The following is a 23,222-nucleotide window of genomic DNA, read 5'->3' on the forward strand; positions in this document are numbered from 1 at the left end:
GGAAATTTCGATGAAGAATCCTAACTTTGGATTTTCTCAAAAAATCGGTCAAAAAAGTGTGTTTTTTGACCATAACTCGGTTGAAAAAGTTTCAAAAATTTTGAAACTTTGTGAAATGAATACTCTATTTGTATTTAATATATGGTAAAATTTTCAGCTTCTCCCGACCAATTCTCAAAAAGTTCATTTTTTGACCTATGAGCACCTACCGTACTACAGTAACCCGGAGCTGCGACCCAATATTGTGCATATGTGTTGCACATGTCCTCATAAACGTTCTTTGAAAGTTTCAAAGCTGTAGCTAACTTACACGCCCTAGGCCCGAACCTACAGTGACCATACTCGAGTCTTACAGAGAATACGTTCTATAATATTTTGTAGCAGTTCCATTGTGTTCAGTTCCACTTTGTAGCAGTTCGATTTTAGTCAGTTATATATTGTTACAGTTTTATTTTGTCGCAGTTCTATTTTTCCGAGTTCTAAAATCGAGTACCCCCAATAATAAAACTTTTTTTAATTTTGTGTATATAGATCCTGAAAATTTAATATGTAATTGTAGAAAAGAAAAGGAATCAAAATTTCTGGACCATTTTTGTTTCTCATGTTCTCTAAAAACAAACAACTGTTTTTAACAAAATACACCGTTCAACCCCTTTTTTTTTAAATTCTTTTTGTTCAGACTGAAAACATTAAATTCTATCACCAGGTACACCTCCTCATTCCTTCTTTTGATAAACAAAAAGTTGTGTGAAAAGAAGGAAAAACTCTCCTTATCAGTATTTGTTTTATTTGTTCTCTCCTTCATGCCCAATGTGACTCAATTTCTTATTGATACTGAAACTATTGACCGTTAACAAGTGATATTCGATTGAAATGTACATTTTCAGAAGAAAAACTAGTTATTCATTGCTTAGAGTGAGTTTCAGCGGGTACGAAATGTTGATTTCCTGTGAAAGAGAGTAATTAAAAGTAATTTAGTTCCAATATTTTCAAATTTCTAGATATGCCTACTGCTATTGCTGATAGAGACATGTCTTGCTCAGTTATTTGCAAAAAGTGAACCGTGTAAAGATGTCAATGGTGTTGAATTGAATTGTGAGTTTTTTATAGAAAAAAGGGAATTTCACGGTCTCTTAAAATATTTTTTTTCTCTATTAGAGGCGCCTAAATAACAAAGAAATCAAATATGATTTTGAGCATATTGGGAAATTTAATTGAATAGCGAATTTGTTGAATTTTTCTTTTAAAAATAAATATAAAAAAATGCCCGGTCTCCCATACTGCGAAGAAGAACTGCAACATGACCCAGAAAATGTAAATTTTGGTCTAAAAATAGTTTTTTAATACAAAAAAACCGATTTCAGAAAATTATGATTTCAGCTAATCATTTTTCAGATAACAACTATTTTTTATAAAAGTTGTAACGGGTTCAGACCATCCTCAAGTACATTTTGTGCAATTTTTAATGGAAAATGTTTTCTGCCGAAAAAGTTGCACTCTTTTTTCTGAAAATCAGTTTTTCTGTATCAAAAAAGTCTATTTCTGACCAAAATTCAATTCCAACAATTTTTATGAATGAGATTTTAGAACAATTTAAGGATGATTCGTGTGTTTTTCATAAAATTTCCAAAGTTTTGAGCCCCATATTCACCCATTTCTGAGCATTTTTAGTTTGGTGGCCTAGAAAACCCAAATTTTGGATTCCTAGGCCACCAGACTCAAAGTGGTCAGAAATAGGAGAATATGGGGCTCAAAACTCTGGAAATTCTATAGAGAGTTCAAAAATCTTATCAGTTTTTCAAAATTGGTAGTATAGAATTTCCAAGATTTGAGATTTTCACATCAAATTCAAAAAACATAGCAATTTTTGCGCTACAAATGTAAAATGAATCTATTTTTCCGTCTAAAACCTGTCAAAAAGACAAAAATTGAATAAAAAACTTATGCAGTCTTGTTAATTGCTCAAATTAATGGAATTGTGGGATTTCAAAAGCTTGATTTTCAAAAATTTGGGAAAAAACTGAATTTTCACCAAAAATTGTTTCCAGGTCCACACAACTTCATCTACTATTTCGAGTGTTGTGCAAATGAGTGTTGCCTAAGGACGCAGGTACTGAAAATTTGCAAAATCCACTTTAAATTTTTCGTCTCAATTTCCAGGTCCTCCCAGCTATTCTAATCGGTATCGCTGCCGTCATCATGACATGTTTCTGTTTGGTTTCTTGTGTAGCTTACTGTTGTTGTGGTGAATAAATATAATAATGTGAAAATGGACATCTGGACAAACTAACAGACAAACATCCACCAAATAACAAAAGTCTACCTGTAGATCAAACACTAAACGGTCATTATCTTTTGACCAAAGTTTTTTTTCGAATAACCGATCTACCCAGAGGATTAAAAAAGTGTACCGGTTCAGATTACCCCTACCCACCGTCCCTCAGAATAAAAAGAAAATTTTGACGAAAATATTTGCACCCAGGTCAAATACTACGGTGGAAAACATGCCACGTGTAATTTCTTTGGTCTTACTGTGCTCATTGGCCTTCTATGTGTCAAGTGATCAAATTGTAGTCGGAGCATTACAGAAGATTTTCCCATACGCGACGGTAGCCAAGGTTAAAGCGGTGAGTTGAGAAAATTCGGGGAATTTTGGGCTGAAATTGGGCAAAAACTGATGAATAATGATTTTTGTGAAAAAAAAAACCATAAAAATGCCACAAATTTCATTATTTTTTCCCTGGTAAATTCCCTTCGAAAAGACCTAAAATTTCTGAAATTTGGAACCCGGAAACCCTTAAAACCCTGATTTCCGCAAAAATCGGAATTTTGCCTTTCCAGTGGTGGCCGAGTGGTTAAGGTAGACAGTGTCAGGAGACCAACCAGGGTTCGAGTCCACATGTGGAAAAAGTTTTTTGTTTTTTATTTTTGCGTTTTTGAAAAAAAAAGTGTCTCCATTCTGAAATTAAAATCTTTAAAATCCGCAAGAATCGTTAAAAAAATCGGTTGAAAATAACTCAAACCCCACCAAAAATCTCAATTTTTGTCACTTTTCGAGTGAATTCTGCAAAAATCTGAAATTTTAACGTTTCTGATTCCAAACACATGTATTTTTTTTTTAATTTATTGTGACTAAAAGGAAACCAAAAAGATACAAAAGACTAGAAACAATCCCTCACGAGACAGTTTCGAGTAGAAAATAGGGATGACATGATACATAGGAAACGGGGAATGAGAATAAATATAAAAAGGAGGGTAGGCAGACAAGTTGGCAAGGGGGAAGAGATAACCGTAGAAGGCAAATTAAATGAGAAAGAATAATATGTATTTAACAAAATGACCAGATGAGATAATAAATTAAAACCGGGTAATGGCAGAGTCAAGAAGATGTTCAAATTGGGAGGGGGAGAGGAAACTACTAACATTGGCAACAATGGCATTCCAGATGGGAAGGATAAAAGAGAAAAAATTGTCGGAGAGGGGGGAGACATAAATGAGAGTCATGGGTCTTCGTGGAGAACTTGACAGTCTGATAAAGGAATTGAGATTGGGAAAATGAGATGCGCCAGCTATAAATTTATACAGAAGGAGTAATTGGGATTTGAGTCTACGGTGTCTTATAGAGTAGATAGAGAGAAGTTCTAGACGATGCGAATAAGATGAGAAAGCGATATTGCATCGTTGGAGAGTTTTCCTAGAGTAAATTCGAAGAGTGTATAGCTGATCAATGTGTGAAAAAACTGAGATTTGATGGGTTTTTAGGGGAGAAATGACAAAAAACTAAGAAATTCCACATAGAAATTCAATTTTTTGAGAAATTTGACGTATAATCGTCTTTTCCGCTTCAAAAAACGTTTAAAATGGCCTAAAATCACTGAAAAATCAAAATTCATAACTTGCTCGTCAAATCTTGCACATTGTCCGCAACCACCGCCACGTCATTTCCCACCATTCCTCCCACTCCCCGAGGTATCACTGGCGCCGCTCCCCCGCTTTCATATACGCCCTACCCGTCGTCTCTCCGACGTGTCCTCGGTAGTATAGTGGTGAGTATCCGCGTCTGTCACATGCGAGACCCGGGTTCAATTCCCGTCCGGGGAGAAATCGTTTTTTCTTTTTTGATTTTGTTGGAAAAATGTTCTTTGTGCTTTTCAGCTAACCACCAACGTCAACAAGGAAACAACGAAGCCCAAGGCAAAAGCAGTGGTTACCAAATGGATCCCAGCAAACTGGAAGGCCGCCGGAGCCACCGTAGACGCTAAAAACCAGCTCTCCAAACAGGCCTACGCACAAAAGAAGGCTCTCACCTTCATCGATTTCAGATTTTCCCTGAAAAAGTATATCAACTATCTGTTCGCACAAGCAGTTAGTACCAAGTACTTGACACAAGCCGATGCGGATAGTCTTCGCACTTTGTACTGGGCTTCTGACGCCAAAGCGGTCAATAATTTCACACAGACCTCTCAGATTTTTATGACAGAGGCTGCTACTAAGGTAGGTTGATGGAAAAATATGGAAACATTTCAGTCAGATTAGACGACAGGACGGCGAGTTATAACGAAAAGAATTTTCGACCACGCGACGCGGTCGCGTCGCGGTTTTCTAATTTTACACCTTGTGGTCCAAACTTAATGAAATTTCTTTGCTAGACTAATTAGACTATGCCCTTTCCGAAAAACATATAAAAAATTTAATTTTCAGGTCAAGGAACCGTCCACCCTCAAAGCAAAAGTGCAAGAGCTGAGTGGAAAGTTTGCGGCGGCGAACCCAGCAGACTATGCCAATTTGCAATGGACACTTTAAATTTTTTAAATGGAAAATAATGAAATAGATTTGATCTACTTATTTACACGTGCCAAACGGAATTTTTTTTGTTTCGGGGAGAAAAAGTTTATACTCATATTGGATTTCGGCGGATTAACGAAGGGCGTATGACTAAATTCGGTGATCGAAAAATCGGATTACTGTAGCGATCGCGGGGGGATTATTATATAAATGGTGGTCATATAGTGCGAACATTCATCTTTTTTCAGTTTCATTCCATTTTTTTTCGGTCAACATTTTTTTGTTTCAAAATTCGAAAAAAATTGACTTCAGATGCCCCGTGTAGTCTCTCTAGTTTTGCTATGCTCTTTGGTTTTCTACGTTTCAAGTGATCAGATTGTTCAAGGAGCTCTCGAGAAGATATTCCCATATGCGGCGGTGGCAAAGGTTAAGACGGTGAGTTCTCAATTTTTGTCACTTTTCCAGTGAATACTGTACAAATATGTTGAAATTTTAAAGTTTCCGATCCCAAATATATTTAAAGCAGATCAATGTGTGAAAAAAAACTGAGATTTGGTGTGCTTTTAAGGGAAAAATGACGAAAAACTATGAAATTCCACATAGAAATACCACTTTTTTGTGAGAAATTTAAAAAATAACCACGAAAATCCGACTTTTCCGCTTCAAAAAACGCTAAAAATGCCCTGAAATCACTTAATATTCAAAATTCCTAACTTGCTCGGCAAATCCTGCACATTGTCCGCAACCACCGCCACGTCATATCCACCATTCCTCCCAGTCCCCAAGGTATCAATTTCGCCGCTCCCCCGCTTTCTTATACGCCTTCCCCGTCGTCTCTCCACCGTGTCCTCGGTAGTATAGTGGTGAGTATCCGCGTCTGTCACATGCGAGACCCGGGTTCAATTCCCGGCCGGGGAGAAATTGTTTTTGCTTTTTTTGATTTTCATTGAAATTGTGTTATTAGGACAGGTGAGTGATTTCAAGCCATTTTTCTCACATTACTGGTTCCGAACCTCAAAACTCGAATAATGTCAAAATTTTCAGCTAACTACCAATGTAAACAAGCAGACAGTGATTGCCAAGACGAAGACAGTGGTGAAAAATTGGATTCCAGCGAATTGGGTGAGAATACAGTTTTTTCAATTCAATTTTTTCAAACACATTTTCAGAAAGCAGCCAACGCCAAGGTCGACGCTAAAAACCCGCTCTCCAAACAAGCGTACGCACAGAAGAAGGCTCTAGCCTTCATTGACTACCGTTTCTCTCTCAAAAAGTACATCAACTACCTGTACAATCAGGCGGTGAAAACAAAGTACTTGACAACACCGGAAGCTAATAATGTGGGTTGTGTGCGGTAGAGCGCAGTTGCATCACTATCGCGTTTTTCAGATGCGCACAATGTTCTGGGCTGCTGACGCCAAGGCACTCAACAACTATACAGTAACCTGTCAGACATTTATGGTGGAGGCTATGACGAAGATCAAGAAGACACCAACTATCCAGGATAGTGTCACTGATTTGACTGGAAAATTCGCGGCGGCTAACCCGAAAGATTATGCTAATTTGCAGTGGACATTGTAAATTTTGAAAAATTTTGAGATTTTGAATAAAGCGATTTTCTTGTTAGGTTTTGTTAAGGATTGGACCGAAAGAAAAATTTGAGAGTAGCCGCGCGGCGTGGCCAAAAACTGTCTAGTATGGTTACTGATAACTTCTAACCACGGATTAGCACAGGGTGTCAAAGGCCAGTACAGGGGAGATTATAAGTGTTACACTCACAAATAAAAAAGGATCAGTATCGTGAAGTTCACATGTTGAATTGGTTTTTGACTTTTTCTGATTGAAAAAGGAGAAAACTTGAGTTTTTACCCCAAAAACCTCACAAAATTGCCAAAAATTCAAACTTTTTAACTTGCTCGTCAAATCCTATACATTGTCCGCAACCACCGCCACGTCATTTCCACCGTTCCCCACGCTCACTGAGGTGTCACTCCCGCCGCTCCCCCGCTTTCTTATACGCCCTCCCCGTCGTCTCTCCGCCGTGTCCTCGGTAGTACACAGGTAAAGCGCGATGGATCCATTATGGATGAAACGCGGATCGCGCGCGGATGCTGTGGGTATGTCAGATGGATCCATTATGGATCCATATGGATCCACGCGCGGGCGGCATCCATTTAGCACCCACGCGCGATCCGTGGTTTCTTTGATTCGATTGGGTTCATACCACCACATATTGAGGCTGTTTCGCATACTAGAGACTTATTCTTTTGCTACTATAAGTTTCTTATTGTGTGTATTGTGTTCTATCTATTGTTTTTTTCAAGTTCCGTTTTCCGTTCTCGTCCAACTCTGTTCGTCTACAAACTTTTCTCCGTTTTCACTCACTTTTCATCAAAAGCAAATTATGGTTTCACTTTTATGTAATTTCAGTATACTATTCAATTTTTGTTTTTCAATTGCCAAAATGGTCTGTAGGTTTTTTGAATCAATTTTACACAAAATGAGTTCAAGTAATACCCGGAAAGAAAAACACTTCTATAGAGTAAAAGTCCCGTTTTTTTCTTTTCGGAACGACAGAAACTTACCAATTTACCTTTTATTCCACCTGCAAATGTATTTTATCATGTCGTTCCGAAAAGAAAAATAGTGGAAACCATTAATTTTTCTCATGAAAATAACCATAAATTTCCGAAAAAATTCTCAATGACATTACCGAGTTTTGGTGAAAAATAACAGAAATTTGTTTCGGCAATAGCTTAATTATTTTTTATTCAGTGAACCATAATTTATTTTCAACAAAAACTGTCAAAAAATTGGTGAAAACTCTGGAAAACGGAGAAAATTTCGACAAACTCCTAAAAAATAATTCGTCTCGATTTATTATAAACAACACGCAAAGCGGAATATCGGATTATCGTTGGAAAGTCAGATCCGGCGTGGATTGAATATGGATCCTATATGGATGCACGCGCGATCCACGGAAATTCGAGGACGACCGACATCCTCCCTATCCATATTCCATCCGCGCGCGATCCGCGTTTTAAATGTGGACGCATTATGGATCCTATGTGGATCCATATTCGATATGGACGCATATGGACCCACAATGGATCCATCGCGCTTTACCTGTGTATAGTGGTGAGTATCCGCGTCTGTCACATGCGAGACCCGGGTTCAATTCCCGGCCGGGGAGAAATCTTTTTTCTTTTTTTGATATCGCAGGAAAATCCGTTATATAGCTAATTGTCATCAAGATAGGTCCCTATAATTACTCTTGTCTACCTATCTTCCATTATATCTTTGCCAATTACATTCTCTAAAGAGAGCCGCACCATCTGCTTCCTGAATACATGTCGCTCTGGTGAAGATAAGACAGTAATTAATGTGTAATTGAGGTCATTAGTCCAATCTAGTCGAATCTTCCAGAAAGCCGATTATGTCATTGTTCCTAATCCTCATCACACCGATGACGTGACAGCTGCCACGTCATCTCGTATTTACTTACTATTAGCCCCCTCGCCCATCCCTCTTTTTTGTATAGTGTCATTCTCATTCGGCCTTTTCTCGGGGGCATTTTATCGATTTGTTACTAATTTTCGGGTTCTCAAAAAATTTTTAACTTGTTTAAATACATGCATTATTCCAGAAGATACGTTGTATTCAAAATGCTCGACAAAGAGAATCTTAGGCTACCTGGGAATCCGGCAAAACAAAGGTAAGTGTCTATTATTCTGAATGAAATCGAGTCTGCTGGTGTTATTAAACATCCGAACAACACACATATAGGCAATACATCTTTTCAGCCCTACCTTCATGGAATCCAGCAGAACTCTTATGGAACGTATTCGAGTTCTTCAGCATCAAGAATATTCTCTCCAAGCGTCCATTACCAAAACCACGGGACCCAACTACCGTAAGCTATTGGAGGAGAAGGACGAAGAGATTGAGGAGTTGAAGAATAAGTTGGAGCACTACAAAGAGGCCTATGAAGCGTTGAAAGCGAAAAATGACAAGAGGAATTCAAATGGCGACACCTATTCTCAATTTCCAAGCAATCAAAGTATAAAGCATAGAATGGCAAAGACGATCAAGCAACTCACAAGAGAGAAGAAGAGAGAAGCTTTCCAATATTTCGCTTTATGCTCATTTTATGTTGCTTTGATCCTTCTTACTGTGCACGTCATTCCATTGGGAATCCTATTTGCTCTCCGCCAACTTAAATAATCCATCTGTTGACGATTGAGCAGAAAAATAAAACTCAATATTGTTCTCTGATAACGAAAAAAAAAAGTCATTATCAATTTTTCATGTATCATGTCTTGAATCCTCTTCTAAAGTTTTTTTGTTTTTTCAAATTCGAAAAAAGTTTTGGTTAAAATAAATTTTTTCATTTTAGTAGCTAAATTTTGTTGGTTTTCGATAAAAAGTTGTATGAAAACAACGGTGTGTAAGTGATGACTACAAAAAATTGTCCTCAAATTAGTCATTCTCAAAAAAACTTCCTTTTTCAAAAGTTTACTTTTTAAAAGTTACAATCTCAATTACTCGATTTTGAAAGCACCACCATGCGTCGCGGTTTTCTGACAATTGGAATTCGAGCTTTCATCTACAGTAATGACCATAATTCTAACAACTGTGACCATTAGTCAATTGGAAATGACCAAGTTTGAGAGGGTGTCATGGTCATACTGATTGTCCCACCAAAACAATTTTTAATGGATCAAACATATCAAAAGTAGAACTTCATTTTTGTAGTTGACACCTTTTTTGTACGGACACTCCCTAGAAAGTTACAAATCGACAAAGTAATTTCTCCTTCAAATCATCCTATTTCAGTGCAAAATAGTGCTTTTTTTGAGCTATCGTCTTGAAATGACCATAACTCTCTAGGGAGTGTCCGTACAAAAAAGTTGTCAACTACAAAAATGAAGCTCTACTTTTGATCTGTATGATTCACTAAAAATCTACTGCGTGTGACATTTAGTTTTACCATGACACACTCTCAAAGTTGGACAATTTCAACTGAAAAAAAAGTCGAATCTTCCAGAAAACCAGTTGTGTCATTAACGCCTACTAGCATTTTCCTAACCCTCATTCTCATTGCCTCGACTTACGCCACGTCATATTGTATTTACCTAACCCCTTCACAGCACCATCCACTACATCCCTCTTCAAATAATTGTGGGGGCAATGCCCTCCTCTTCCTCCCCTCTGTATCGGACAATTTATCGATTTCGTGTCTAGTTTTTCAATAGTCCGTCATGTCATCTCATATTTACTCACTATTCACCATATCCTCACTCGCACCTTTTTTCTGGCAAGGCTCTCGTACACATTTCACGGTCCTCTACAAGGCCGCCTTGCTCTCACGCATTTTTTTTTGAATTCGCCACCAATTGGTAAAATTTCCCTCAATTTGTTATCCGATATTCCAGATCAAAAGTTGTAAACAAAATGGTCACCAAAGACAATCTTCGGTCATCTGAGAATCCGGCAAAACAAGGGTAAGTTATGTATAAATGGACATCTGGACACACAGACAGACATACCGAAACACCTTTCCACCTTCTAAAACGCTTATTTTTAGCTGGGACTCCACGGAATCCAAGAAATCTCTTATGGAACGTATTCGAGACTTGCAACATCAAGAATACTCTCTTCAAGCGTCCATTACCAAAACCACGGGACCCAACTACCGTAAGCTATTGGAGGAGAAGGATAGAGAGATTGAGGAGTTGATGCACTACAAAGAGGCATATGAGGCATTGAAATCGGAAAATGAGGAGAAAAATTCAAACACCTATGCTCGATTTCCATTCAATCAAAGTAGAAAGCATAGAACAAAAACAATGGAAAAGACGGTCTATCAATATCAGAAGATATCAGAAGCTGACCTAACTCCTTCTGAGGTTTTGCTGTTCTTTGTTGCCTGTCCCCTTCTTGTTTCGTTGCTCATTTTATTGCCATTCGTACTATTCGCATATGCTTACCCTCGCACTAAATAATCACTCAAAATCTTCCTTTTGACAGCAAAATATACTCAAAAAAGCCTTTTTTTGAGTTTCTTTCTGTGCATTATTTTGTTTGATAATAACGAAGAACGTAAATTCTTTACTTATTGTTCTTCCATTGCTGTTTCAATATTTGTTTAAAATTTGAATAAACTGATTCTTGAAGTTTCATAAAAGTTTGCACTTCCTCCTATCAGCTTTCGTCATTTCTCTTTTATCACTAATTATCACGAACTTTTATTAGATTTCCCAAATTTTTATTGCATTAAAAAAAACTAATTTTCCAATAAATAATGTGGGATTTCAACGAATTAGTCAGCTGGGACAAAATAAGGAAAATGTACCAGAAATTGTATTTTTTGTTATGAAGTTATTGGTGATACGAAGAAATACAAATACAAATACGATTCTAACTATCTATTTGTTCCTTTTTTCACACAATACTTTTTGATACTGCATTAAAACTACTGACAGCTTGGAGGGAGGTTTCTGAGAGTCTCGGTTTCCAGCAGAATATGAGATCTGAAATTTTTCACTCTCAATTCGAATTTTCGAAAGTATTCACAAACTCACTCAAAAACGAATTCCGATAAGATTTAATAATAAAAATATTGGGTAAAGGATCGAGAACCGGATAAAACGAAATAAAAATCGCAGTGACTGGTCCAAGAGATTCTGGAGATGAATTCATGAAACAAGTGATTGCAATAATTGTACTGGGCAGATGCATGAGACATAATGGAATAGCTGCTTGGATCACCTTCGTACGGACATTAACTAGAGAGTTACATATCGACCAATTTCAGTGGAATACAGTAATTATTAAAACTGTTCTTTTAAAATGACCATAACTCTCTAGGGAATGTTCGTACAAAAAAGTTGTCAATTACAAAAATGAAGCTCTACCTTTGATCTTTATGATTTATTAGAAATTTACTTGGTGGGTAAATCAGTGATACCGTAACACCTTCTGAACGTTGGACATTTTCAACTGAAACAGAACAGCCAAAGTTGTCAAAATTATTACTGTATCTGTCCGCGCGGCGAATTCAAAATTGTCAAAAACTCACGATACTATGCCAATTCACATACTCTTTGCCGTTTTGATCTACCGGATAAATGTAAAAACCGATAAAACTCAAGTTGTCTATTGAATTGTTTTGAAGCACTTTTACCCTGAAAATATGAAATTTTGGAATTCTCAATCTTCAACTTTAAAAAAGCTAAAATTTTACCTCATAAACTGCTCGGTAGCCTCATTCATTCCAAAAAACATATCAGTAGATATTGTATAAACAATACCAAGGATGAGGGGGCATGTGATCCAAATAAATACTCGAGTAGCGTTGAAACTGGTCCATAAAAATAAATTACACATTCCAACTGGAAAAACCATTAATTTCTGATCCATTGTCACCAGAAACCCGGAATCTTTTGTATGTATAGATTTGTGAGGGCGCCCAAAAATTTAAAGACGCGTAAATCAGTTCAAATATAGATAGATAGATCATAAGATATTTATAGACACCTAGTCGTTGAGGGGACTTGAAAATAATGAGGTACAGTAGGACGGAAGTAGTGAAGAGGGAGAGAATACCGCATACTTTTTCAATTATTTCGACGACGACTTTTAGAGACATTTTTTGGACTAGAAGAGGGAAAATAATGAACGGAATAAATGCATACAAAGAAAATGATTTCATTGGAAAAACAAAATTCCAATTTCAGGTACATTACCATTATTTTGTCTGAGCTGAGGGCATTCATGTGAGTCAGAGACTGGAATTTATGCAATGATCAGAATTGAAGAAAGCGATATACAGACCAGAGTTGAACGGAAGTGATTTTTTCAAAAACGGAAGTCGGAATTCGGAAGTGAAAAACCTTATCCGGAACTCGGAAATCGGAAGTCGGAATTTCATGCAACTCTGATACATAACTACTTGTTGGTCAGATGACGTGAACGTGCATAAAACTGAAAAAGACGATTACAGAAAAATAGGTGCAGTAATATAATGTACCGGAAATTGGAACAAGTTTTTTTTTAATGAAATGAGATTGTTTGTACATATACATCCATTCCGTTCTTTATTTTCCATTTCTTGGTCTAAAAAATGTCTCTAAAAGTTGTCGTTGAAAAAATTGAAAAAGTATGCGGTGTAATCTCCCTCTTTACTATTTCCATCCTACTATACCTCATTATTTTCAAGTCCCCTCAACGACTGGGCGTCTATAAATATCTTATGATCTATCTATCTATATTTGAACTGATTTACGCTTCTTTAAATTTTTGGGCCCCCTCGCAAATTTATACAAAAGATTCCGGGTTTCTAGTGGCAATGGATCAGAGCTTAATGGTTTTTCCAGTTGGAATGTGTATCTTATTGTATTTCACTATGTTTGGAACATCGTTGGCTAACTTTGGAGTGCATTTTATTTATAGGTTTTTGGCGGTTAATGGGCGAGGAGCATTTTTCAATTTTTGATAGAATTTTCTGAAATTCTTGAACTTTTAGAAACAAGGAATGGATATGTTTCAACGCGACTCGAGTATTCATTTGGATCACATGCCCACTTATCCTTGGTATTGTTTATACAATATCTACTTGTATGTTTTTTGGAATGAATGAGGCCACCGAGCAGTTTATGAGGTAAAATTTTAATTCTAAAAATTTGTACATAGATTGAAAAAATTTCAGGGTAAAAGTGCTTCAAAACAATTCAATAGACAACTTGAGTTTTATCGGTTTTTACATTTATCCGGTAGATCAAAACGGCAAAGAGTATGTGAACTGGCATAGTATATTTGGCTTAACAGCAGTTTCAACGTTGATTGTGAGTTTTTGGGTTTTTGAATTCGCCGCGCGGTCAGCATACTACAGTAATGACCATTTTCATCAAGTAAATTTTGCATGGATCGTACAGCCCAACAGTCGAGCTTTATTTTTGTAGTTGACAACTTTTTTGTACGGACACTCCCTAGAGAGTTATGATCATTTTAATTGGAAAGTTTAAATATTGCAATATTTTGCACTGAAATGGGACGATTTTGGACTTACCCACGAAGAAAACTTGCATCATTTAATGCAATTAAATTCAATTTACGAATGCAATTAAATGCATTTTTTGCATTTCTGTGCCATAAAAATGCATTATTTTGCGTTCATGAATAGACAAGTTTTCTTCGTGGGTAGGTCCATTTGAGAGTGAAATTACTTTGTCGATACGTAACTTCTTAGGAGGGTGTTACAGTATCACTGTTTGTCCCACTGAAGAAAATGTTGTATGGAATATACAGATCAAAGGAAGAGCTTCATTTTTGTAGTTGACAACTTTTTTGTACGGACACTCCCTGGAGAGTTACAGTAATTCAAAGGGGACAGCTCAAAAATCGCACTGATTTGCACTGAAATTGGTCGATATGTAACTCTGTAGGGAGTGTTCATTAAAAAAAGTTGTCAACTACAAAAATTTAGATCTACTCTTAATCTGTATGACTCATGAAAATTTTCCTTGGTGGGTCAAGCTGGAATACTGTAACCCCCTCTGAAAGTTGGTCATTTTCCACTAAAAACAGCTAAAATTTATAAACTATACACGTTTCCAGACAATCTCCATTTCCATGATGCTCTACTTTGGCACCCGTTGCTACACGAAACTCCACAGCTTTACTGAACTTTCTACTGTATCCCATCACTACCGATCGATACAAAACGAATTATTTTTTGCGTTGGTGATCCAAGCAGCTATTCCATTATGTCTCATGCATCTGCCCAGTACAATTATTGCAATCACTTGTTTCATGAATTCAGCTCCAGAATCCCTTGGACCAGTCACTGCGATTTTTATTTCATTTTATCCGGTTCTTGACCCTTTACCCAATATTTTTATAATTAAGCCTTATCGGAATGCGTTTTTAAGTGAGTTTGTATTATTGAAAACATAAAGTTTCATACTTGCAACGGGCCGGGCCGGGCCGATTTGAGAATTTTCACCGGCCCGGCCCGGCCCGGCCCGGCCCGGCCCGGCCCGGTCGGGGTCACAGTACAAAAATTTGAAAATTTGAATTTTTTTGAAATTTTTTTGATTTTTTCGCAAAAAAGTCGAATTTTCGACTATGTTTTTACATATCAATAAAACTCAAGTGTACATAGGATTTTTGACTATTTTCGATGAAAATTTCAAAAAATTTCGAAAAATTTTGTGAAAAAATTGTGCTCATTTTTTGACTCCGGGCCGACCGGGCCGGGCCGACCGGGCCGGGCCGACGGGCCGAGCCGGGCCGGGCCGGGCCGATATTTTGCAAGTCTGTAAAGTTTGAAAAATTTCAGATCTCATGTTCTGCTGGAAGCCGAGACTGTCAGAAACCTCTCTCCAAGCTGTCAATAGTTTTAATGCAGTGGCGATAAATATTGTTGGTGTCATGGAAATGTGATTTTTTGAGTAATTTAAGGGTAACTTTTTTCGTTTCAGAGTGTGAAATAAGGAACAAATTGGATACTTAGAATGGTATCACTACTACTTCATAAGAAGAAAAACAATGTTCCAATTTCCGGTACATTACCCTTATTTTGTGAAAGCTGTCTACATTCAGGTCGGTCCGAAGATGGTTTGGTTTAATTCAAAAAAAATTTTCCAGATTTTCTAACCTGCTGCTGACCCGATGAATACTGTACATAAACAATCTGTAATTCATTGAAATTCAACATTATTTACTGGAAAACTCTCTGTAATAATAAAAATGCAATAAAAATTGGGGAAATGTAATAAAAGTTCGTGATATTATAATTGGCTGATTAGTGATAAGAGAGAAATGACGAAAGTTGATAGGAGAAAGTGCAAAGTTTTATGAAACTTCAAGAATCGGTATCGTGAAGTTCACATGTTGAACTGGTCTGTTTAAAAAAATGTATGACATAAAGAAAAATAAAGAAAAAAAAGTAATAATAACGGTGAAAATGAAAAAAGTTTAGCTGTTTTTAGCTTAAAAATCGTCAAAACCCGCCTAAAACCACTTAAAATTCATAATTTCCAAATTGCTCGTCAAATCTTGCACATTGTCCGCAACCCCGGCCACGTCATATCCCACCATTCCTCTCGCTCCCCGAGGTATCACTCCCGCAGCTCTCCCGCTTTCTTATACGCCCTCCCCGTCGTCTCTCCGGCGTGTCCTCGGTAGTATAGTGGTGAGTATCCGCGTCTGTCACATGCGAGACCCGGGTTCAATTCCCGGCCGGGGAGAAATCTTTTTTTTTTTTTTTGATATCGCTGGAAATTGAGTTTTTTTGCATTTTCAACCATTTTTCAAAGTTTTTATTTCATTTTAGAGCAAATTTTAATCAGTTACTCACCGATAACTCGTCATCTGCAGAAAAACCATGACTTCTTGACGTGTACATTCGAGCCTACACCCTAACTATTTCATGACAATGATATGGTGAAAAAGGAGGCAAATAATATAAATAGGGAAGCACTCGCCGTTATCAGTGAAATAATCAAACGACTGATTTCCACACAAATATGATGAAAAATTTGCAATTTTTGGTGCTTTTTGGCTTATTGGCAGGTACCCAGTGCTTACTGTCTTGTGAACAATGTCTCAGTTCTGGAAATCAGTAAGTTGACTACAGTACTCACTCGGGAATACAGTAACCCATTTGTTTCAGCTACTGTGCCGACACAAAACTCTGTAATACCCCAGTATGTGTCAACACGATTACGGTAGCCCTGAATTGTCCTCGCAAGTCGAATGTCACGTATGATGACAACGAGGCAAGGACCAAGTGGTTACCACTATTTGGTGCGGGAGCGACGAATGAGAAGATGGCACAAAAGTGTTTTGAGTGGGTTTTAAAAATATTTTTTTAAATGAAAAATTCAATTTTTCAGCAACAACTGGCCAACTATGAAGCTGTCCGAACGGATTCTTGTCGATTGCAGTGATCCGAGCCCGGTTCTTCCAAGTAAGTGAATTTATAACAATAATTTGCATCTGTCACCCGAAAAAATAGAAAATTTCGTTTGAAAAAACTCCAAAACCCGTTTTTTCCGTCTCAAACAACGCTAAAAAGCCCAAAAACCACTTAAAATTCAAACTTTTCAACTTGCTCGGCAAATTCTGCACATTGTCCGCAACCACCGCCACGTCATTTCCCACCATTCCTCCCACTGCCCGAGGTATCACTCCCGCCGCTCCCCCACTTTCTTATACGCCCTCCCAGTCGTCTCTCCAGCGTGTCCTCGGTAGTATAGTGGTGAGTATCCGCGTCTGTCACATGCGAGACCCGGGTTCAATTCCCGGCCGGGGAGAAATCGTTTTGTATTTTTTTGATATTCATAGAATTCATATCTAAAGTGATTTTTTCAAATTTTTTCAAAATTTCAGCCACCCAATGTGCCATGATCACCGCCGTCGACACCACCCAGAGAATTCTTGTCATGTCATTCCGTGCAACTTATGGAAATACCCAGTTGGGAGAGGAAGTGCTGAACTATTTCGTTGGGAAGAAGCAATTTTTCGATGTCGGAATGATTTTCGAATTCTTTTATGATGCTTACGTGGCACTTTGGAGAGGAGGGCTGGAACAGGAGATTAGGAATTTGAAGTACAAGTATCCGGATTATGAAGTTTGGGTGAGTAGGCTAAGGATTTTCAAAATTTTTTGAAAAAATTGAATTCCAGGTCACCGGTCATTCTCTGGGAGCCGCTTTAGCCTCTGTCGGAGCTTCTTGGGTTGTCAAATCGGGAATTTTCACGCCAGACAAGGTGAAAGTCTTCACCGCTGGCCAGCCACGTACCGGAGACTATAATTATGCAATGTGGCATCAAAATACGGTAGGCGCGGTGCGGTTGCGTCGCGGTTGACTATTTTTATATTATTTCAGTTTGCCTACTCATTCCGTGTCGTCCATCACCACGATATTGTTCCCCACGTACCATTCCAATACGAGGTGGTAGATCACGATAAGATGTATCATCATAGGACGGAAGTTTGGTAAGAATTGTGGGAAATGAGGAGATTTAGGCTGATTTTGTATGAGAAAAAATGAAAAAAGTACCAATTTTTGTTATCAAAAAATACAAAAAACCCAAAATTAGCCGGTTTGTCAAAAATTAAAACTTGCACGTCAGATCCGATCAGAGTTGAGCGGAAATCTGCTTTCTGCCTTTTGCCTTCCGCCATTTCAAAAACCGCTCAACTCCGAAACCGATTCATTCCTCCGGGAAAAATGACAAAATTTTTGGGAAATTCCATAAAAATACAACTTTTTAGAGAAAAAAAACACAAAACCCGTCTTTTCCGCTTCAAAAACGTTTAAAACACCCTGAAATCACTTAAAATTCAAAATTTCCAACTTGCTCGTCAAATCCGATACATTGTCCGCAACCACCACCACGTCATTTCCCAACATTCCTCCCACTCCTCGAGGCATCATTACCGCAGCTCCCCCGCTTTCTTATACCCCCTCCCAGTGGTCTCTAAGACGTGTCCTCGGTAGTATAGTGGTGAGTATCCGCGTCTGTCACATGCGAGACCCGGGTTCAATTCCCGGCCGGGGAGAAATCTTTTTTTGCTTTTTTGATTTTCCAAAAAAACGGTTTCCTCGTGTGATTTTTACTATTTTTCCCCAAGATTTCTCTTTTTACAGGTACAACAATGACATGTCGGTCGGGTCCACCTACCAAATCTGTCCAGAAGCCGATGGATTATATTGTGTGAACCAGCAAGTCGATTTGAGCTGGAACGACCATACCCACTATTTTAACACTGATTTGAATGTATATGGAGACCAAGGGTGTCCCAAGAAATGAATTTTAAAAAATATATATTTAATAAATAAATCGTTTGCATCCTATTCGTTCATGATCATTTTTCGGTTTTATGCCCCCAACTGATAAGACCAGTGTCATTTTCCACGTGTTTCTTATCAGTAACCTTGAAAAAATTTTGTTGGAGCACATGCATTCATTCTTTACCTCAATCTTGCTTCCAGCAATTTTCCGATTAATGTGTATTTTCTAGGTAATTATGCTGAAATCCTTGGTTATTTTGAGTGTTGGCGTGTTGGCAGTGTGCCAAGCCCTCCAATCGTGTGAAGATTGTTTGAAAAGTGGAAATCAGTGAGTTAACTTTAGAAATAAGTGGAAAAATCGAAGATTTTCAGTTTCTGCGCCGACACGAAACTTTGCAATAGTCCAGTGTGTTTGAACTCGATTACGGTAGGTTTATTTCAATTTTTTATTGAAAATTTGAACATTTTTGTAGTTGACAATTTTTCCTGAAAATTGCAGTCTAAATCAGCTTAAAATGTCAAAAATTGCGTAGAAAGTGGTAAAAACTGGATGAAAATCACAAAAATTGGTAAAAAATGAATTCTGGGACAGCCGATGCACCATGTTTAGCACCAGATGCACCATTTGGGATCTCTGGCTTAAAAACGTTAAAAATTAATGAAATTCGTCTAAAAATAAGTTGAAAATACAAAAAAATACGTAGAAATTGGTTAAAAACACCAACGATCCCCTTATGCTCCCTTGCCTAATTAAAACGTTCATATCTCCTTGCAAACTACTTTTCAGCACATGTTCCAAGAGACAAAAATACTCAATATAAAATTCTGCGTCGAATGATAGTAAAATCGAATATTTTTGAAAAAATTAACTTTTTTTTGAAATTTTTTTTTTGAAAAATTTTTTTTTCAAACTAAAAAAAATGTTATTTAAAATTTATTTTTCCTTATTTTCAGCACATCATCAACTGTCCACGCGCCCCCAATGCCACTTATGATGACAACGAGGCACGTACCAAATGGTTGCCCCTTTTTGGAGCAAGTGCCACAGGACCCGTACAAGCACAAAAGTGTTTTGAGTGAGTACAAAAATTTTGAACAAAAATTTTTTCCAGAAAATTCTAGCCACCACACTAGAGACCATAACCTACAGTTTAGTTTCCCTTTGTAACCTTTTTCTTATCATTAAGAAAATTAGTCGACCAAAAAAATTGAATTGTCGTCAGCAAAAATTGCTGAAATATTTGCAGATAAGTACGAAAATAAATAAAACATCCTGTTTGTCAGCGGCGCGGTCGCCTAGCGGTCGGAGAACAATTTAGACAAGTAGACAAGTGTGTAACCAAGGGACCAACCAACTTTCGAGTTCCTAGGGGAAAAAAACTCGACCACGCGTCGCGGTTGCGTCGCGGCTTCAGTAAAATTAATTTTTCAGCAACAACTGGCCAACGATGAAACTCTCCAAACACATCCTTGTCAATTGCAGTGATCCGAGCCCAATTCTTCCATGTGAGCAAAAAAAAAATTTTCGAAAAAATTGTTTGAAATTTTTTTGAAATTTCTTAATTGCAAAATTTCAAGCAGCACATTTTTAGTCTACACAAAAATTTTCATCGAGTTTGGCCCATATGGCGCCAAGTTAGAAAACCGCGACGCGACCGCGCCGCGCGGTCGGTCGAAACTTGGAAACGCTATATCTCGGCGGCCTTTAGCTCTAGCGCTCGGAAATTTTGACAGTATACCAAACTACAGTAACCACATGCGCCATGCTTACCGCCGTTGACACCACCCAAAAAGTGTTGGTCATGTCGTTCCGTGCGACGAACACCGGCACTCAGTTGGAGGAGATTCTCAACTATTTTGTGGCGAAGAAACCGTTTTTCGACAGTGGATACGTTTTCGAGTTCTTCTACGATGCGTATGTGGCACTTTGGAAAGGGGGACTGGAACAGGAGATGAGAAATTTAAAGTACAAGTATCCGGATTATGAAGTTTGGGTGAGTGGGCGGGGCATTGAAATTTTTCAAAAAATTGAATTGAAAAAAAAAAATTGAAAAAATGAATTCCAGGTCACCGGTCACTCCCTGGGAGCCGCGTTAGCGTCTGTAGGAGCTTCTTGGGTGGTCAAAGCTGGTCTTTTCAAGCCAGACAACATCAAACTCCTTACTGCTGGACAACCACGTACCGGAGACTACGCTTACTCGTTGTGGCATCAGAATACGGTAGGCGCGGCGGTGTCGAAGTCATTAATTTTTTGAACTATTTCAGTTCGCCTACTCATTCCGTGTCGTTCACGCTCACGATATTGTGCCCCATGTGCCCTTCCAATACGAGTTGGTTGATCACGACAAGATGTATCATCATAGAACTGAGATTTGGTGGGTAATTAATGTGGAAAATGACGTAGAATTGCGAAAATTTGAGAAAAAATCACAAAAATCCGCTTTTTCGCTTCAAAAAACATTAAAAATGGCCTAAAATCAGTTAAAATTCATAATTCCCAACTTGCTCGTCAAATCTTGCACATTGTCCGCAACCACCGCCACGTCATATTCCACCATTCCTCTCCCTCCCCGAGGTATCACTCCCGCTGCTCCCCCCACTTTCTTATACGCCCTCCCCGTCGTCTCTCCGACGTGTCCTCGGTAGTATAGTGGTGAGTATCCGCGTCTGTCACATGCGAGACCCGGGTTCAATTCCCGGCCGGGGAGAAATCTTTTTTTTTTTTTTGATTTTGTTGGAAAACCCTTTTCTGGGCTGATTTTCACTATTTCGGTATAATTTTTGCCATTTTTCTAGGTACAACAATGACATGTCGGTCGGCTCCACCTACCATGTCTGTCAAGAGGCCGATGGCTTCTATTGCTCCAGCCAGAACGCCGATTTGAGCTGGAACGACCACACCCACTATTTCAACACCGATTTGGATGGTTACGGTAACCAAGGGTGCCCGAAGAAGCAATAATTTCAGCTTTCGAGAAATAAATGTTTTTTTTTTCATTTTTTCAGAAAATTTATTAAGTTTTTGAATATCAACATCAATTAAATGCATGTCGTAGGTAACTTATTATTATAATTACAGTTATTATTAGGTTACTGTACTGGGGTACTGTATTGCGGTACTGTAGGCGGTCTGCTTACTGCTTCAAAATCTCATTTCCTTGAGGTTGCTGATGACGTACAAGTATACCATTTTCGTTTTGAAGTCCTTCATCACCACGTCCGAATGTTGCGTCAATGATCTGAAAATACAAAAAATTAATATCTGGGGTGACGTAGGCGCGTTTTTGAATTTTTTTGAATTTCCGAAAATTGTAAAAATGAGCATTAAACGGTCAAATTTCATGATTTTTGCAATGAAAAACGCGTCAAAAGTGAGCCAGACACCCCAAAAATCTTACATCATCCTCAATACCATCCTTGAAGAAGAAGCTCTTCAACGCGAACGGATTCTGTGGGAAACTGTTGTGAATCACTACAGTAACCTGATGATAATCCGGACATTGTTGCTCAGTAGTGTCCAGACAACAGTAGTAGTCCACTTGGTTATGATAGCAGCATACGGTGTCGGCGTTTGGCTGAAAAAAAGAAATTTGGAAAAAAATCTGGAAAAAGTAGAGAAATTTTTGCCCCAAGATGGGAGGGGAGGCGAGAAAAGGGGGGGAGACCGCGCACATTCATGACGGCCCTCAGAGGGAGAAGTCGAGCGTGAGCAGCGTGGCGCAGTGGAAGCGTGCTGGGCCCATAACCCAGAGGTCGGTGGATCGAAACCACTCGCTGCTAGAAAGTTTTTTGCTTTTTTTGGTTTTTGGTTTCTGAGGTTCCCAGGTGGGTTTTGATAATTTTTGATAATTTTTAACAATTTTTTTTCAAAAATTTTCCTAAACTCACCTTATCGGGTAGTGCATTAATACACAACGAGTTCTGATGTGGTAGACACTTTCTTGGTTGTCCATCAGGCCTCAATAGTGGTCTGGAACCTGCTGGGCACGCAGGAACCGTGATAGGACTGGTGTCTTTGAGTTGGGTTGGGATGGCGGAGGAAATTGCTGGAAAAAGAGAAAACAAAACCAAAAATTGTTGAAAAAACATACAACTTACCGAAAACTGCGGAAAAAATTAGTAATTTTATCATTTTATTAGCTTTAGGTGAAAATCAATAAAAAAGAAAAAGAAAAGCTAAAGATTTTTCACTTTTCCTTCGAATCTTCTCCGTCTTCACAAGGCTTATCCCGAATCTCGATCGAAATTGACCCCGATTTTTCACTTTCTGCGTCTCTTCCCGCTTTGCGCACTCTCTCCTTATCAAATTTCGCCGCCCTTATAAGATCGGGAGTGCGTACGGCTTCGGGAATGAAAAATGGAAAGTTGTAGACATTCGGAGGGTAGAAGAAGGAAGATAATGGATAAGGAGAGGAAAAGAAAAAATGAAGAAAAACTATTAAAATATAGTGAAAAATCTGATTTTTTGAAGTTCTCAAGGCTAAAAACAAGTGAAAACAAGTAAAAAGTACATTTCCATGAAAATCAAAAAAGAAAAAAGAATTCTCCCCGGCCGGGAATTGAACCCGGGTCTCGCATGTGACAGACGCGGATACTCACCACTATACTACCGAGGACACGATGAATAAACGA

At 38.2% G+C, this 23,222-nt stretch overlaps 9 protein-coding genes across 9 annotated transcripts; 8 read left to right on the forward strand and 1 right to left on the reverse strand.

The window, feature by feature from the left end:
• Window positions 1-873: 873 nt before the first annotated feature.
• Window positions 874-2,253, forward strand: GCK72_015458 (uncharacterized protein; the record flags this gene model as incomplete). Its single annotated transcript, XM_053730885.1, has 4 exons — window positions 874-915; window positions 1,002-1,095; window positions 2,049-2,110; window positions 2,161-2,253. The coding sequence occupies 4 exons, from the start codon at window positions 874-876 to the stop codon at window positions 2,251-2,253; spliced, it is 291 nt and encodes a 96-aa protein (XP_053585657.1).
• A 251-nt stretch (window positions 2,254-2,504) lies between these two features.
• GCK72_015459 (uncharacterized protein) lies at window positions 2,505-4,803 on the forward strand (the record flags this gene model as incomplete). The annotated part of the gene is made up of 3 exons (XM_003092527.2): window positions 2,505-2,627; window positions 4,156-4,494; window positions 4,702-4,803. The coding sequence occupies 3 exons, from the start codon at window positions 2,505-2,507 to the stop codon at window positions 4,801-4,803; spliced, it is 564 nt and encodes a 187-aa protein (XP_003092575.2).
• Window positions 4,804-5,097: 294 nt separating this feature from the next.
• On the forward strand, window positions 5,098-6,366 carry GCK72_015460 (uncharacterized protein; the record flags this gene model as incomplete). Its single annotated transcript, XM_053730886.1, has 4 exons — window positions 5,098-5,220; window positions 5,830-5,907; window positions 5,955-6,125; window positions 6,175-6,366. 4 exons carry the CDS (start codon window positions 5,098-5,100, stop codon window positions 6,364-6,366), a joined length of 564 nt encoding a protein of 187 aa, XP_053585658.1.
• Window positions 6,367-8,450: 2,084 nt separating this feature from the next.
• GCK72_015461 (uncharacterized protein) lies at window positions 8,451-9,009 on the forward strand (the record flags this gene model as incomplete). The annotated part of the gene is made up of 2 exons (XM_003092535.2): window positions 8,451-8,500; window positions 8,589-9,009. 2 exons carry the CDS (start codon window positions 8,451-8,453, stop codon window positions 9,007-9,009), a joined length of 471 nt encoding a protein of 156 aa, XP_003092583.2.
• Window positions 9,010-10,239: 1,230 nt separating this feature from the next.
• On the forward strand, window positions 10,240-10,790 carry GCK72_015462 (uncharacterized protein; the record flags this gene model as incomplete). The annotated part of the gene is made up of 2 exons (XM_003092539.2): window positions 10,240-10,289; window positions 10,373-10,790. The coding sequence occupies 2 exons, from the start codon at window positions 10,240-10,242 to the stop codon at window positions 10,788-10,790; spliced, it is 468 nt and encodes a 155-aa protein (XP_003092587.2).
• Window positions 10,791-13,135: 2,345 nt separating this feature from the next.
• On the forward strand, window positions 13,136-15,231 carry GCK72_015463 (uncharacterized protein; the record flags this gene model as incomplete). The annotated part of the gene is made up of 5 exons (XM_053730887.1): window positions 13,136-13,239; window positions 13,313-13,447; window positions 13,496-13,631; window positions 14,404-14,716; window positions 15,128-15,231. 5 exons carry the CDS (start codon window positions 13,136-13,138, stop codon window positions 15,229-15,231), a joined length of 792 nt encoding a protein of 263 aa, XP_053585659.1.
• A 1,085-nt stretch (window positions 15,232-16,316) lies between these two features.
• On the forward strand, window positions 16,317-18,609 carry GCK72_015464 (uncharacterized protein; the record flags this gene model as incomplete). Its single annotated transcript, XM_003092532.2, has 7 exons — window positions 16,317-16,411; window positions 16,463-16,639; window positions 16,686-16,759; window positions 17,182-17,429; window positions 17,479-17,631; window positions 17,682-17,791; window positions 18,447-18,609. The coding sequence occupies 7 exons, from the start codon at window positions 16,317-16,319 to the stop codon at window positions 18,607-18,609; spliced, it is 1,020 nt and encodes a 339-aa protein (XP_003092580.2).
• A 217-nt stretch (window positions 18,610-18,826) lies between these two features.
• GCK72_015465 (uncharacterized protein) lies at window positions 18,827-21,552 on the forward strand (the record flags this gene model as incomplete). The annotated part of the gene is made up of 8 exons (XM_003092540.2): window positions 18,827-18,918; window positions 18,963-19,017; window positions 19,545-19,666; window positions 20,023-20,096; window positions 20,340-20,584; window positions 20,657-20,809; window positions 20,856-20,965; window positions 21,387-21,552. 8 exons carry the CDS (start codon window positions 18,827-18,829, stop codon window positions 21,550-21,552), a joined length of 1,017 nt encoding a protein of 338 aa, XP_003092588.2.
• A 172-nt stretch (window positions 21,553-21,724) lies between these two features.
• Window positions 21,725-22,722, reverse strand: GCK72_015466 (uncharacterized protein; the record flags this gene model as incomplete). The annotated part of the gene is made up of 4 exons (XM_053730888.1): window positions 21,725-21,829; window positions 21,989-22,165; window positions 22,479-22,636; window positions 22,689-22,722. The coding sequence occupies 4 exons, from the start codon at window positions 22,720-22,722 to the stop codon at window positions 21,725-21,727; spliced, it is 474 nt and encodes a 157-aa protein (XP_053585660.1).
• Between the last annotated feature and the right edge of the window lie 500 nt (window positions 22,723-23,222).

This window comes from Caenorhabditis remanei, chromosome IV, assembly GCF_010183535.1.
Source record: "Caenorhabditis remanei strain PX506 chromosome IV, whole genome shotgun sequence".
NCBI classification, from domain to species: domain Eukaryota; kingdom Metazoa; phylum Nematoda; class Chromadorea; order Rhabditida; family Rhabditidae; genus Caenorhabditis; species Caenorhabditis remanei.